This window comes from Megalops cyprinoides, chromosome 2 (assembly GCF_013368585.1).
Source record: "Megalops cyprinoides isolate fMegCyp1 chromosome 2, fMegCyp1.pri, whole genome shotgun sequence".
Taxonomy (NCBI): Eukaryota; Metazoa; Chordata; class Actinopteri; order Elopiformes; family Megalopidae; genus Megalops; species Megalops cyprinoides.
This window is the reverse complement of record NC_050584.1, coordinates 43,660,018-43,677,278: the sequence shown is the minus strand read 5'-3', so window position 1 is coordinate 43,677,278 and position 17,261 is coordinate 43,660,018. Positions and strand designations below refer to the sequence as shown.

Genomic DNA, 17,261 nt, shown 5'->3' with positions numbered 1-17,261 from the left:
GAGGGCTTTGCATTATGATGTTTTGTCAAGTGGAATTTTTTAGATCAGAGGGAATTTCCCCCCTGTCCCTGCAGTCTCTGAGGGAGCTGTTGGACTGTAGTGCCCTCCTGAGAATGTGAGAGGCAGTGTCCTCTGTCCCGAATGTGACGTATTCCCTCTGTCTTTCCCGCAGACGCAGAACGTGATGTATGACCTGGTGTCTGAGCTGCAGGAGCGCAGCGAGGAGCTGGACAAGCGAATTGGCACCCTAGAGGACAAACTGGACTCCATCACCGGCAGCCTGCAGGCCCTGCCCGGCCTGCTCTCTCAAGCCATAACGCAGCAGCAGCGGGACTTCCTGGACGGCTTTGCGCACCGCTTTCGGCCGGCATCGCTGGGCTCGGAGCGCTCCTGGACGCCTACCCGACGGCGCCGTTCGCCCTCCACCGCGCCACACACGTCCTCCGACAGCGGCTAGCCTCCCTACACCTCTGCCATCCAAAACAAAATACTGCTGAGGCTCCAAAGCAGACTGACTAACTAAAGAGAGACCGGAAACTAAAACAGACAAATTAAAGAATTAAAATAAAAACGGTAGAGATATGGTTTATGTTTAGCCATTGTATGGCTGTTCAAGTTAGCTTTTTTGTAAAGCCCTTGTATAGTTACTGACTGAGTTCAGGGTGCTGGGGTGAAGCTGGCTATCACACCGGAGAATCCTTAAACAAGATGGAATGAAAACCTCTGGCAGAGGTCACTGCTCTGTCAGAGCGGTGCCTCAGATGGGTGTGCTGAGATGGAGGCAGCCATGGAGAACCGACCTTGCATACCAACCAGAAAAGGATACGCAATGGACTTCCTCTGCCATGTGACGAGTGTCACAGGTTTCTCTTTAGCCGAGCTGCAGGCTGAGAGGGCCTTTGGAAGCTCTGAAATAAGTTCTCAGAGTGCAATAAATAGAAAGGAAAGCTGGAGAAAGAGAGGTGTTCAGGACGTGACCAAATGTTGAAATGGAAAATACATACAGCGAGGCTGAGTTCCAGCTTTCACACAAATTCCAATTGTGTTATTTCGTGTATACAGGAAAATTGGTGCGATTAACTTTTCATATGAAAAATATTGGCAAAGTAATTTACAGCACCATTTGATTTATACATAAAGTACCTTGATTCATCAAGATGCAAATATTTAAAGGGTGGGGACCAATGCACCAATGGATCAATGCATCAAATTATGTTAACCCAGCAATGGAGTATGATTTTTGAGAATTTAGAAATCTGGAGCAATCTGGTGAATTATTTCTGGGAATTAGTTAACATCTTCTTTGTGCCTATATTTACTATAATTAATTAAATATGGTAATAAGAGTGATAGATACACACACTCCCACAATATGCATGTGCATGCATTTCTTGTTTCAGGAAATAACTTGGAAAACTGTGACAAAGGTGCATTTACTCATTACCACCACCACAGGACCATACCTTCATGCATTGATGCATCAGGCCCATAAACAATGAGGCATCAATGGTTAGAAAACTGCCATAATCCCAGCCCAAAATATTAATGTAGATTTTTGTATGCTGGAACTGGTCAAGAAGGCAAATTTGCATTCCTTCCTCAAAAACATTCCTCTACAAATTTTTAAATGAATAAAAAACATTTATGTCAAATTTCTCAGCGTCCAAACAAACATTTTGTACCTCTCCCAAAACTAATGTCCAATACATTGTTGCCATTGCACAGGTATATATACTTAAAAAAGAAATAAAGTAATTTTAAAACCTAAGCTCTAAAGTAAAAAAAAATGCATTGCTCTCTCTGATTCTCTTCTTCATGAAACATCAGAGCCTCCAAAGGTCCTCTAGTTGCCCAGAGAACAGAATGTTCCCCTTTGGCATGCCTAGCAGTCTGTTGGAAGAGGACAGCAGGCCACACCCACTGTAGATGGGCGGTTTTTTGTTTTCCTTTGATTTGTTTATTTGAGAGAACTGAGAAACAAACCCCGCCCCCTTGCATGTTTCAATGCAAATGGTGATGGAGCTAACCTTTGGGATGGCTTTATGTTGTGTTTTTTTCATTTTTCTTCTTTTAGTTTTTTTTTTACAGATATTCATTTTTTATCATTTACCTAGGATTTTTTTATAGGTAGTAGGTCAGATCTATAATGTTACTAAAGTGTGGCAGCAAAGTGAACAAAACATGCATTCCTAGTTCAATGTCATAAAATGGCAAGAAAATACAGAATACAAAGAAAAACATAGGATACACATTTTTATGCTTAAAAGTCCCAGATTTGGTGCCCAGTTATGCATTTAGGGTTAAAATATCAGTGTTCTTGACAAATTGTTTAGGAGATTTTTTTCTTTTAATTTTCTAGAAAAAAATAAAAACACAGTTTTATTTCGTGTTTTGGCCCTGTTGACGAACCTGTAACACCTCTACATATACAGTATGTCCAGCTGTAATGGAGTTGAAACGACATAAACCAAGTTGGTGATCCTTGGGCTTGTTCTGACCATCTGAGATGGTTTCTCACTTGCTGCATTTCATTTAAATTAGTCTTAAATTACCTTGGTGACAGTGCTAATGATACTGTACATTCTGCCCCATTTGTGTGTTAAGTTCAAATAATGGAACTGCTTGTGAAGGATGACCTATAGCTTTGTGACTAGATCCAGTCCTTTGAAGGAAAAGCAAACTGTAAAAGTTTGTCAATGATGTCTTTTCCACAAAGACACACATACTGTTTCAAAATGCCATGGCTCCAAAAATCAAGGTCACATGTTCATATATTCATTAGGAGATTTATTCTTTCACTGTGCATTCCTGTTTTCATTAAAACAGGCAAGCAATCAAACAAAAGCCAATAATGCTGAACCTGCATTTCCAGTTAATCAGAGTAATATTTAAAGGGCCTTCTGTCAAGCTCCAACCAGAGTCACTATCCAGCTTTTATGTTTCCATCTGAAAAGCCTCAGCAAGGTAGTGACTTATGCAATATTTAAAAAATAGACATGATCAGGTGAATTATGTTTGAATAAGCATGTGAAATGCTGCACTTAAGGAAATGGAAAAAATGTAAATGACTCTGAATGGATGTGCCCAAAGAAAGCATGCAGTTTCAGTAAAAATACTAGAAATTGAATGCGTTTGATATTAAATCAATTCAAGAAAGAGAGAAATTAGCTTTCAAGGCTGAAATCCAGTGAGTAATAGTATGGGATGGGCCACTTTTGCGGTCGGCCTGCCTTTCTTCGAAATGTAGTCCTTGATTGGCTGTGATTCTGAGGTTTTACTGTTCCTTTGTTTTCCCTTTGACCTTACACACCTGCCAGGGTTCCTGTGAGATGTAGAATAGCTTTGGCCTTCTGTTAATGTGCTTCACTGATGATGTGGCCGAACAATCCATCACACAGCAAGGGCAGGTGGCAGTCCACCTTTGCATCAGGTGCATCCATAATAAAGATGCATCTTCAGATGGCTAGAGTGAAATTAAAAGGACACCATGCTCACATACAATGGAAAAATGATCAGTAAATTAATAGCTTGTATTTTTTGTGCTGTACCCTGAATGAGAAGTGTCATGCACATCTTTCATTCCTTGGAAAGGTGGTCGTGATTTGTTCCAGTGAACATTCCCTTCTACGGCAAAGATAACCGAACTCTAAAAGGGAGTCAGTTTTATCTATGGCCATCATCTCAGTGTGAAGCCAATGAGAGTGCACTTCATTTGCTTGTGTGTGCAAGTTGCTATAAATCTGACTGGGTTAATCAAGCATATCCTGCTAGCTTGCTCCAGGGCTGCAGTCACCCAATCCTGAATTATAATGTGTGAGATTCTGAATCAGCACAAAACCTTCAAGACACAGCTTTTTGCCATCCATGATTGGTTACATGTGCATTTGGTTACTCATTACTTTCAAACACACCAAAAAGTCATCTGCATGCCCCTTTGCCTAAATTAATGGTCTTATAAAATATATATATATACGTATTTGAGTATCTCTCTAAGATTCTAATTCTGTGAATTCATCTTTCATAATTAGTGAAAGCTGGGTTTGAATGGCATATGAACCAGTCAGGTTTTCAAAACATGCACAAAAATGGCAAACCAAATCAGATGAACCAAATCAGCCCCCAAATGTGATTATATTTGGTAATACCTAAATGATGATTCAGCATTATCACCAAATAGGAAGAGTTACCGTCAAAGGTATGAGCCAGTGGTCTTTTATTTATTTATGAAAACAAAGGAAAAAAATAACTATCCCTCATTAATGGAAAGGAAAATGTGCATATATCACACAGGGGTGTGCACGGAATCTCACATTTTTTTCATTTAGGTTTCTCTTCCATTCTCCAAACCAAACCGTGGTGTTTTGAAACAGTGCAGAGGAGCTTCTCTGCATTGTTAGAAGGTTGTGAGAGTTTAAGCCCTGTGAGTATGCCCTCAGTGAGGGTGTCGCAGGGATAGTGTGGCTTCGGGATATCAATGATACTTGCAAGCTAAACAGAGTTGATTCTGAATTTGTTCCTCTCCCCTCTTTCCTAGTACTCTCTTCCCTTGCCTCTTTTTTTCCTCAGAGAGCCCGTCCCAGCTTTACCCCAGCAATTATAACAGAATCCAAGGACCTCCTCATGCTCTTCCGTTATAGCCAAAAATTCACAATAATGTGTAAAAAGGGAAACAAATATAATTGTACTACTAATGATTAATTAATGGATTAATAAACAATTCAGACTACAACAGTACAGACACAAGTAAGTATTTATTAGACTTTATTATTTCTCAGTAGTAACATCAGATGATTTATAATTTTTTAAACAGGAAAAACAAAATGAATAAATAAAACCTTAAAATGAAATGTATAATCCCTGTTTTGTATACACTGCCACATTATGCATATCTAGTAGCACTGGAATAAAACAACTGTAATGAATGAAATATGGTGATGTTACTCTCTACTTTCTGTTTTGGGTTTTTCTTTAGTTTTCTAGATCAGAATACACAAGTACACAACAGAAATGGTGAATGAGATTGAAAGGGGGAATCATAAATTCTGGAATCAGAGGGCTGCATTTCACTTTCTAAGTCTAAGTGGACTTCTTTGACCAGGGTTGAGATCAAGTGCTCTACATAAATTTGACTCATTTTCCAAGTGTCAGATTGGAGGGAAAATGGTTGAAGGATTGCTCAGTGTGTCTCAGTAGTGGGCTTCTCCTTCTCTTAGCCAGTTGCAGGAAGCCTGCTGGTGGCAGGGCTTGCCTTGCCTCAGTGTGAGTGATGGGGAACCTGGCAGCAGCAGCAGTGAGTGGTTCCCAGCTCATCTCAGTAAATGGGAGAGTCAGCATCATGGCAGTGCGGTGCAGCAGATGGGCAGCCTTTGCTACTGCAGGACTGAACCCAGCTCCTATTCCTCTGACTCCTCCCCAAGCACGTGGCACGTTTTCTGGCTCCAGTGATGGAGAGAAGAGTGTGAGACTGTTCAGTAGCTTCATTCTTCATTGTGCAAAGGAGAATTTCTGTATGGTACAGAGTCAGAGGCAGGTGTGTACAGTGGCCCAAAGAGAGAAAGAGAGAGACAGAGAGAGAGAGTATGTATTCCATTAAGCAGAAAGTCATCAAAAGGGCAATGAAAGCTTGAGGGGGAGAGGTGAAAAGGCAGAGGTGAATGCAGGCAGTTTTCCTTTTTCTTAATAGTAATTTCTTTCAATTGCTTTTGGATGGTCAACTTTAAAAGCACAGCAAAACAATTCCTTTAGAGTCACTCAGTTAAGAAGCCTCTATCCCTGGAGGATCTCCCGAGAGTGAATGAAAGAGAGCAGGTGACCTTGACAGACACAGTGTCACCCACAAGAGGTGAGGCCTAAGCTACATGGCAGGCCTCAAGCATCTTCCCTGGAACCAAGGAATACCAAGAAATATCCCTTCAATTCAGGCATATCATCCAGGCCTACTTTCAACATCAGTCCATGGTGTCTGATCCTCTTTGTCTGTCTGAGAGGACAAATGTGTGTCAGAGGTATAGCAAGGCCACAGGAGGAACTGAGGTTCAGGAACGTATACTGTATAAGGCTGTTGTAATTGAGAAAGGCTCAAGTTAATATTGAGGGTGGGTTTTGACATGCATGTCCCTCAGTCAGGAAACGTGCATGTCAAACAAATGGATAAATAATATGTTTTCACACTCTCACTTTGTTCAGAGTTTGAGTCAAATAATTAATGCATCAAAAGTCAGTTTGTGAATACACTCAATAGGTTGATTTATCTTTTACCACAATACCCTATATGACTAGGAATTTGTTTACAGTTCACCATTGTTAGGTCATAGGATACCTGTACACAGCATTAAGTGTTTTTTTTACCATTTCCCCTGTTCCTCCAACAATCCTGATGTTGAAAAATATCAATCTGAAGATATGATAAAGACAGGTAAGACAGACAAGACCATGTCACTGACTCAGAATGTGAAGATTGTGGAAGATCCAAACAACCCTTTAAATTCATCATTCATCATCTATATGAACTATGAACAGGAAAGCTGGATTAAGCTTCCTTCTTACAATTGTTTGGGATGCCATCTTGCTTCACTTTTTCCCAAAGAAGAGGGTGATTGTTTTTGTTTTTATTTTTTGCATGTGAGCAACCCCCCCTGAGAATAGGGCTGTTTCATTTTCTTTTCCCTGCTATTGTCCTCTTTCTGTCTCTCTCATTCTTTCTTTTCTGAAGAGGCAAGGGCTGGAGAACCTTGAGATGCAGTTCTCAATTTGTTTCCAATCTCCTGGTTTCAGCTGTTTAAATGTGATTTAAAGAGTCTGGCTTAAGAGAGGGTATTCTGCCTTTGCCGTGATATTGCTGAAAATAAACCTACAGACCTCAATAAACCTCTTCCTGCTTACACAGCACTGTCTCTACCAGAGCCGTGACATACCACTGAGGCCTTTTTCTATCTTTAGTCCAGATTCTTCAAATAAGCCAACCATGACGTATTTGTGCAGTACACTAAAAGAGAGCACCGATAAGGATGAATACTTTTAAAAAACCAGTTTAATGAATAATTAAAATAAATGCGTCTTCTTCTTTTTTCCTGTCGCATGAAACTACTGTTCCTGGTAAAATTGTTGGACAAGAGCATTCTGGCCTGGCTCGATAAATACTTTTAAATATTTTATACACAAAATAATAAAACAGTATGTACTTTACTCCATGGGCCTTTTTCTTTTTGTACCCCCTATCCCTCCACCTGTCTAAATGTATTGGGCAACAACTAGCAAAGCTTATTGAATGATAAATGAATCTTTAAATTTTTTATTGGGGTCCATATAGATCTACCATGTGTTCAGTGATGTTTCAAAGCTGAGTGCTTTTGGCTAAAAGTTGTTTGCACAAAAAAGCATTTTATAATGTCTATTCTAGATCACCATACTCACTATGACAAACATAACTAGGCGAAAGTCATGTAAGGTCATGCCCCCGTCTTGTTGTTCATAAAGGATTTTGCCAATGATGGTTTCCAACTTACTGTCACCAAAGCAGCAAATAAAATTCAGAGTTTCAGAGAAGGACCCAATATGTTGCTAGGGTAAGAGGGCATTGGTTTTCCCAGCAGAAAAAAAACTTACCTGGTTTACATTTCTGGTCAGAGCATCATGTCACAGTAGTGAGGGTGAGGCAGAAATATGTGTTCTTGTTCAACATAGTAACATCACTGAGGAGCAGTGGATGAAACTTACATTGCCTTTTTCTGTCATTTTTAGGAGAACTTTGTCAGAAAAGTCAGAGCAAGAGTTGCCTCCTTGGAGGTGGCTGTTGTTAGAGCCATTTGTGGAATTTAATGCAGTATAATACTATTGTCTTCAATAACAATGTGCCATCACCAAAGGGCCTGCATCTCAATTTGATTTCTGAATAGGGTTTTTTAAATAGTCATTTCCATGCTATCCAACCTATTTGTGCTGAGGAGCAGGTCAGGGTGAGAGATCTTTATTTTCTTACTAATGCAATTCAAATGTAGAAATGAGAATGGTTTTCCTGGGGCTGGATACTGTTCTAGCACACATGGTACTGTAATCCATCCTTAGCGTCTGAGGGTGTGAAGCAATGAGGGACTTGAGTGCAGAGTGATAGTATTAGGAGCGATCCAAGATCAAGTTGCCCATCAATTAGCGAGTTTCCAACCGGACCCACTTTGCAGCAGGGTTTTTTCCCCATTAGTCTGAACAGCTGAAACTCACAGGCCACATCTTATCTACTGATGGTCTTGCATACGTGGTGGTAAATTTTGTCACATGTGGTGGTAAATTTTGTCAAATGTGTTTATGTCAGATGTTTCAACACACGTGTAGGGAAACGTTAATAAAATACCCAGGCTGCCTTTGTGGAGCTGGTACATAGTTCAATAGTAGACAGTGAGTACAGAGTAGCCATTGTTCCAGAGGCAACTGGAGGCGCTTTTGTTAAAAATTCAACCCAAGCTGTATACTGGGGTTGTAAACCTCTGAAGAGACATAAGGTGCCAGTGTGTGATGAGACAACGTTGCATTTATGCGGTGTCTCAGGGGTTAAAGAGATGGCTTTTTATTTGACCCAGTTGTCAGAGCGTTAGGGCAAGTAGAACCATAACTGCCTGTTTGAAACCCCCAGCTGCCTTTGAAGCCTAACATTTACCCACAAGAAAGGGAATCCACTCACAGACACCCTCCAGTCCAACCTTTAGAAATGAAACAAATCAGCCAGGGAACACCTCCTGACTGTGACCTAAAGCAGCATCAGTTTCAAGTGATAAACCTACCACCACAGCTGCTAGTTCACAAGTACAGTAAATTACTAGACAATTTACAAATCATTTGGAAAATTTGATTAATATTTTAATGAAAAAAAAAAAAAAAAAAAAAAAAAACAACCGAAACATGGAACAAATATTTCCCCATAGGGATATGATCGTCATCATCATTAAACAAGATCATCGTGACAATGACCATTATGATAATGAAGTCATTCAAGACAACTTCTTGTTATTATGCTAAACAATGACAAAAAATCCTAAATAAATGCAGCATTCTTGTGCACATCAATAACATTTTACACATATTAAGATGAAAATAAAATTAATAACCTGTACAAGTAATTCAATTTGGTCTTCAGTAAAACAAGCTGGCGAACAATATCTGCAAATGGAAAAAGAAGGGTGATTAATAATTTGGCACTTAGAAGAAAAAAATTATGGGCAATTAGAAAGAATAATGCTGTGGTAGTGAAAGGCTGCTTATCCTTTGAAGCCCCATGGAGGCTTGGGGGGAGCCCCTGTCAATCACACATCTACCTGTTGGGCCTCATTACAGTAGCTGTAGGTCTGTGGGGCTTCCTTCATGTCTCTGTACTCTAAATGAGAGGAGCTCTCAGGAAGAGGGAAAGGTCATGAACGCCAGAACCTTGCATTTACATGTTTCATCCCAATTCCCTCACAAAAATGTCCAACATGGCTGCTTAGGGAACATCATGATTTGTCAAATCCTACAGTAAATTGACCCTTTCCAAAGGGCATATAGAATGTTAAATACGTTCCACTTTCTGAAAAAGTGCAAGTGTGATAAATTATAAAGGTAGAAACATGGTAAAAATCACAAGGAAAATATGTTAAACTGGGAAACCGTGAAGAAACCTGGTGGCGATGTCCTTGTGCTGTTTGTTTGCAGGATTTTTTTAGCTTCAGCTCTCCATGGCTAAGGACTCACACGCTGTGAGTCTCTCACAGTACTTTCCTGGCAGGATTCTCTCTCAGGGAAGCCCACGGCAGAGAGCCAAACCGGAGCGCAGAACTTACGTGATCTTGTATGCAGTACAGCTTCAATTAGGCTGATGAAGTATTCTCATGGTGACAGCTGCAGAATAGGAGCAGTGTGCCCACATGTTAAAAATGAGAGAGTCTCATGAATGATTAAAGAAAAATAAAAAGCGTCAGCAATGTAAACAAGAGATTGCTGGGTCTCCAACTCAAAAGTGGCTGGACAAGCACGTCTTTGAAGACCAGGCTTGGATGCCAATAAAGAGGCAGAGATCCAGCTCCCTTTGTGGTGGTGGATGCATTTGTAATGCTCCTGTCCATGAAAGATGTGGCCGAGGGGGTCACCGTCTCTGCTTACGTGAGTAAAAAACGGTGGCTTGCTTAATCACTGGCAGGTAATTTCAGGCTATGATGTTGCCCTTTCATTCAATTACAGCAGTGGCTTCACTTCACAATGGTCACTGGGCTGTCACAGGATGGCATGGGGGATGAGGAGAGCTCATATTCTACAGCAGAGCTGATGAGGGTAGGTCCTTTATTTAATTTGATGCTAAGTGTTGTTCTGAAGCCCAGTGGATTACACCCGGATACAAACATGCTAATTATCTCACAACCACAGAGATTTAGAACAGGCACTTGAGATATTTAAGGAGAAAAACTGATCAGTGTATTCTGGGGCAGCCTAATTTTATTTCTGAATGTGTTCAGTTAAGTGGCCAGTGGTCTGAATAACATTACCCATGGCCTCAATAACATGGTAAGGCACCATCAAGCTTTTTATAATACAGAGATCAAAAATCTACCCTTTGGAATGTTCATGAATAGACATTCCATTCTGATTCCTCAGGAAAAGGATGCACTGTGGAATATTTTTCTAGAGTAATTCTGAAATTAACATATGTCAGAATGTAAAGGTGAAGCTGTGCTGTTGATCCCATAACTGGACGGTTGTGTGTTTGAGTCCTAGACACTCCCGTTGTATCTTTTTGGAGGATTCTTAACATGACTTGTGAAGAGATGCATGAAAATTCAGCTCTTTTGTGAGGAACATAAAATGTAATTAATGTTACATGAACACTTGTCATGTAAGGAATCTGACAGTAAATGCAATTTAATGTAAAATCACTAGTAATACCAGCTCCTGTGATGTGCACTGCATACAGTGTAGTACACAGAATGTCTACACATCAGTAGTAGTGGTATGTAAAAATACCGATGTGTCAAATGACTAGTCCATGCATCAGCCTGAAAGCTGTGGATTGATGCTCTGTGCTTCTGCTTCGAATTATCGAATTCTGTTCCTTTGATCCTTATAGCACTACAGTGCATTTAAGGGCAATTTTTCACCTTTTATCAGTTATCATTAGGATTCAGCAGGAGCAGTATCTGGCAAGAGAAATGCCAAAGATTTTTTTTTTTACTTCCTCCATCAATACACTACTGCTGCAAAACCTCAGACAGAAAATGTCTAAATGTGTGACTGCATCAATTATCATGATTAGCAAACCTCTGCTGACATTCTGCACTGTGAAGAACAACACATCCTGTTTGGAGTCAGGGCCTAATGCTATTACACTGCGGCTGAGGCAGATGCAAATGTCAAACATTGTTACTATGAGTTTCCACTTTCTTAACCCCTGTTAACCTGTGCATTGCTACAGTGTGTATTTCAAAGGTGTGTAAGTGGAGATAAGATTAAATATTTAACCTGAACCTTCTGAAGCAAACAATTAATATGATCACATTTGTGATATTCTAACTTTTTTAAATGATACACAGCTGGCTAAAGTGTCTTTGAAATGATGGTGTCATGACCATGTCACAGTAAGTTGGGTTATTTGCTTCCAAAACATTTTTAACTAAAATGAAATCTATTAATGATAAATACAATTGCTTAGCCTTAACTGTCAAATACACTGATATGTGTGTGTGTGTGTGTGTCAATAAGTGTTTGAAAAGCAAAGGTCCCATTTTATTCCATTTATTTAGGTATGTTTATTACACATTAATAATTTCCTATTAACAGATCACAATATTATATGTTTACAAGTATATCAGTATTAACTTACAGTATGTGAGACGTATAAATGCCATTGGATTTTATGCAATGTCATCTCCCCTTGCAGCTTTTTGGGAGTCAGGGGACTATGTAAGAAAGGCCTTTTTAGGTCTGTCTATTAATATTGAGCTGAAAAGTATGTAGCTATTTTGATCTTTTTGAGCTTTATTATTAAAATAAAACATTAAAAGTGACATTTTCACTCTGCAATTTGAAGGTTATATACTAGATGGTTCAGGTCAACGGTCAAACTAACTACAAAAAAAAAAAAAAAACATAAAACAAAAAAAAGTCACATGGATTTGCTTTCAAGGCCTTGTTTTATATCACAAAAATCTTGTGTGTGCTTAGTTTTGGCATTGATTATGTTCTTAATATGTTCTTGCATTTGTATTTGTTGTAGCTGGGTTCAGCATTTGAAACACTGAAAAATTAAATTTACAAATCTCATACATTCTCATCAAATTTCTGAACTCAAGACATCAGCTATGACACAGTGGTAAAAAAAAAAAAAACATCTTAAATGCCTACAGTCACTTTGCATACAGTGGTCTGGAAAAGGAAGGCAATGCATCAAATGATATGCCTTGCCTCTGTTGAAGTATCCTGAGGACTCCAGGCCAGTTCTGATGATTAGAAAGGAAGTATTTTGATGACTTCCCTGGCTGTCCAGACAATAACAAATATACCTAATTCCTTCTGGTGCAGTCTGACAAACTTGACAAAAATATTTCACCGGGTTGCTATAGGACTGCCACATAACATTTTTGCATCACGTACACTTCAAAGACATTGCAACAATCAATTATTCACCAATCATGTGCAAGGGAGGGTTTAAAAATAGTCACAGTGGAGACACCCTGTAAATATCTGCATGTGTAAATGCCCTTTCAGAGGAAAGTCTGATAAATGATGCTGTCTTCCTATATGTTATTTGCTGCAGGTGATTTGGCAGCTGATCTATACCCTTCAAAAAAGCACTTTTTGAAGGCAGGAGCGTTCATCTATCTAGAAGGGAGGGTTCCTTGGTGACAGTGTGGCAGACGCTCTGTGATTCCTTTCGCAGCTGCTGATGAATCTCCCAGCTTTCTCCCACTCCCCACATCAATCACCACTGCACTTCGGGACTCGTGATGGAAATGGAATGAAACATTAAAAATTGGTTCCCCCATGACTTGACACTGTGGTGCCCCAGGACCATTTTACTCCTTAAAAGCCACTTTTCACTGCCTGGGGCTTCAAATCAGAGCTTCAATTCTCTATACATACAGCGCTGTGTTTCAGTGTGAAAGATTTTTGACATGTGCTTCGCAAGCAACTTGCGGCTCCGAGCACCTCTTCTCTCACAGATATGTTGCGTAGGACAGGTCCATTTAGTAGGACATCATCCCAGTTTTTTAGAGAATTTCCAGTTTTTGTCATTTTTGATAGGGCATTATATTCTTATGTCCTCAAACAGCCAGAGACCGGATCCCTGATACAAGGATCATCTATGATTATACCCCTGCTGCACAATGCCAATGCTGCAGCTTTGAATTCATTAGCTGCTTATAACTGTAACTATATGTGAAGTGTCACTGGAACATATCAGATATTTCTGACAAAGATCTTCTGTACTGCCTTGCAATGTTAGCCTATTAAGAATGATGCATCTACTTTGGTTTCAGCTATATTAACTAAAGACAGCTGCAAACTTAAACTACAGTTTGAGTATGTCTGGTGGAGAGCCAATGGCAGTAAGAGTCCTAGATGGAAAAGAGAAGTGCTATAAGGATATTCACTTCGAATCGATAAGGATTAGCAGAGGGAGAGATAGAAGCGACAAAGAACAGCCATGCTGAGGGGACTGGAACAAGGAAGAGTTATGTGTGAATGGACCTCATATCTCAAACTTTATGCAAATACATGTAAGCAGTCTGGTGTCAGGGGTCAGATCTGTAGTGCTGTGCAGTGTAGCTCTTTTATTGCATTACAGTTACTTTAGAAAAAAATCACTGGTGGCTTCAACAATTTTAAATTGTAGCAAATTATGTCAAAAAAAGAATAACAAAAACAGAAAAAAATGACAATTCCATGAAAAGAAAAAGAACTTTAGTAGACATTTATGTCAGAGTGAATCCTTTTAAAGATACAAAATAAAACAAAAAGACATTTAATCATGGTATTGATGTTTTTCATTGTTCATTTGGTAAGTATATAGTTCCGTTGTTCAGTTTTATCAGCTGTCACATGTGTTCTTGATTTCTTATTTTATAACTCTCTCCATGAAATATATTTCATTCACAGTTTCCTACTCTGTGCTTGATAGAGTAGGAACTGACAGTGTAAATAGCTGCTCAGCAATTTTGAAAGCTACCCTTGTAGCAGAGCTGTGGAAATCAGACCCAGAGCGTTTTTTACACATGACAGAAGAGACATGTTCTAAGGACATTAGAACAAGGCTGCAGGGTTGTAACATTCTGGGGAGCAGCAGCAGAGACTGGCTCTCTCTCTCTCTGAGGGAGACAAAGAGAGAGAGAGAAGGATAAAGAGTGAGGGAGAGATGGAGAGAAATAGGGGTTGAGATAGAGAGAGAATGAGATAGAGATGATGACATAGAAAGAGAGACAGAGAGACAGGGAGATGGAAGCATTTTTAATGCTTCATAAAATAATGAAATGGCCAGAGGTCCTCACTCCAAAGTTCTTCATAGTTTGACAGAGGTAAGGCATATATTTAAATTAGTGCAGTAGCCAAATAATTATGTATTTAACTACGTTGGGGACATTCACAGGTGATATAATAACACTCTTTCAATAGTTAATAAATAGGTATTTCTGAGGTAATTCAGCAAATGTTTTGTGTTTTTATAAGGTCAATTGGTACTGATTTGACATTGTGTTTTTTGAGTGCTCCAAAACACATGATCATATAATAACACATTTATTCATGTTAGTTTATAAATTTTACTTTCTGTACTAACCTTCACCTACAGTCCTACAAATATCAGAAAATTAAATTACTTTTAATTTACGATATCATAGCTTGGGGAGCAATTAAGGATAATAACTAAAATAGCACAATGCATGAGTTATGTATTTTATTACCTGTTATTATTTGCTGAATATTGATATCACTTTTGCAATAACATAGTTTGCAAGGTCAGAGAAAATGAAGCATCTAAATTCAAAATTGAGACAAAGAATGGGACAGTAAGAAAGAGGCCTGGTAGTCATACTGATGACAGATCACTGCTGCCCCCTGCTGGTAAAATTTCACACAAAAGTCCAACCATTAACACGGCAAATTGTCACATTATATTCTTGCAACAATTGAGGGAAGATAACATTTCAACAGTGGATTACAGTGTGCATTGTGTATTAAATCAGAGTGATTGAGGTGAGTTTTATGGTTACATTTATTGCTTGAGTGTTTTTGTTTAGGAGTTAGGGTCTTCAAGGGTTAACCAGGAAAGGATGAAGGGTCCCAGATAATCAAATCTCTCGAGATAAATTAGACCCACAAAGAAAAAAGAAGTAATGAGGAACAGGAATCTTATCCGTCTAATTTATTTAGTATCGATTGTACTGCTGCTGTGGATTTGTGGCAGTAAAATGAAAGATAGAGGAAAACTTGTGCATAGAAGATATTAAGGATATTTTAGACCTCTCTAATTTAAATTAAATCAATGCTCATCTGTAAACATTAAAGAAATTCAAAGAAATTAAAGAAATTGTATGATCAACATTTAACATTTTTGTTGATTAATGTGAAGTACATTGTAACTGTAAAAAAGAACATTTTTTTTATTTGTTTACACAAATTCATATTCACATAACATAAGATTTCAGATCTAGTGCTGATTAGCTCTTGATCTAGATGATAGATTGCTGGACTGCTGGAATTTTGTCTCATCAAGGTAATCTAAGATGTTCAGATGGCTTCTGCAACACACACACACATAAACACACACATTTAACACGATGGTGGCAAATGGCAATCCAGAAATTGTTTCAATAATAATAATACATTTTCATAACATATAAATCTAAAAACAAATTACATTGACTTAGTGCTTCACAGATGTGTTATGTGTGTTTATACCCACTCCCTAACATGAATGCTCCAAAGCTTAACCTTGCAGTGCCAGCCTCGAGAGGGCTCACCAGGTTTAATTTTTAAGCTGCTCCTCCACTGAGGCGATAACAGCAGTAAGTCACCTGAAGGGCCTGTTCAGGCAGCAGCCATTTTGACAAAACCTTGTTTTCCTCCCAGATAACTGTCCTCCTGGGCTATCTTGAGTGGCCTCCAACAACAAGGTACAGTAAACAAAGTCGTTATTTAATCACAGGGCCTTTTGTCACTGTTAATAGCTGGAACATGCAAAATGTTTTGATTCTGTCTTAACTGCCACAGCTCAATCTGTGGGCTGTGTAAAAAGTTATTCTTTGAGAGACAAATTTAGTTGTTTTGGGCAGTTTAAGTAAACTTTATGAGCGACAAGTCTTTTGGCAGCTCTGCAAAAAAGTTCAGTTAAAGCCCTCTTTGTTTTGACGTAAGTACCACAGCAATGTAGACATGCTGGGGGGAAGGGCTATTCTGTGCTCCATCTGGGGCTGTATGTTGGGCTTGGGAGCACGAGGAGCTGTTACTCTGGAAGGAGAAGCTCATATTTTGGTGTAACAATTGAATTGCTTCTGACGTGCATATGCTGGCTTGATCACTTTCTCTCAAACCCAGGTAAGAAATAGTATTTTTGTTCAAAGCTGTGGTTAAAGCATGGAATGTTTTACCATTTCCCAATTAACTGAGAGGTTCTTATTAACATGGTTTTCCATGTTCCTATTATTTATAATGTTAACATTTTTCCTTAAAATAAATAAATAATCTGATGCTGTGTTGAATGTTTAACTAGGAAAGGTTATATGAAGATGCAGAAAAGTATCATGAAACAGTAGGAACCACTGCAGAGAAGAAATAATCCTTAATTTAATTCTTAAAGTGCATTATATAATACATAAATAGATTGTTGTTTGGGTTTCCTGTTTTGTGTTACCATAATGATGCTGAAGGGAAATTGGTTCATTTAATTATCCATTTGGAAAACTGTCCTTATTCTGTTCACTACACTACACTACACTACATCTACACTGCATTTTCACTCCTCTTAAACAAAATAATATAATGTACATTTTATTTTCCAGAATTTTCCTGATGTATAAATTTGTAATCCTTTGTTAATTTGTCCCCTTGCCAGAAACATTTTTCCCTGAATCTGAATTAAAACTTCTAAGGGAAATTTTTATTCTCTGCAGAGAGCACAATGGATGACTAGGCTGTCAGGGCTCCCCTTATCCTTCCATCCCTCTGTCCTGAATAAAAGAAGACCATAGCATGATGTCTGTGGATGCTCGCTATTCCTCCAGGAGCAGCTCAGAGAACAGAAGAAAGAGGAA

At 38.9% G+C, this 17,261-nt stretch overlaps 1 protein-coding gene across 3 annotated transcripts in view; it reads left to right on the top strand.

Annotated features, from left to right (window-relative positions):
- The window catches only part of kcnn1b (potassium intermediate/small conductance calcium-activated channel, subfamily N, member 1b), a 57,897-nt gene extending 55,666 nt beyond the window's left edge, over positions 1–2,231 (top strand). For all 3 annotated transcript variants that reach the window (XM_036521522.1, XM_036521521.1, XM_036521523.1), the window contains one exon: positions 173–2,231. In XM_036521522.1, coding sequence (XP_036377415.1) covers positions 173–457 — 285 coding nt within the window. In that variant the 3' untranslated portion in view covers positions 458–2,231. The remainder of the gene's footprint in view (positions 1–172) is intronic.
- The last annotated feature ends 15,030 nt before the right edge of the window (positions 2,232–17,261 follow it).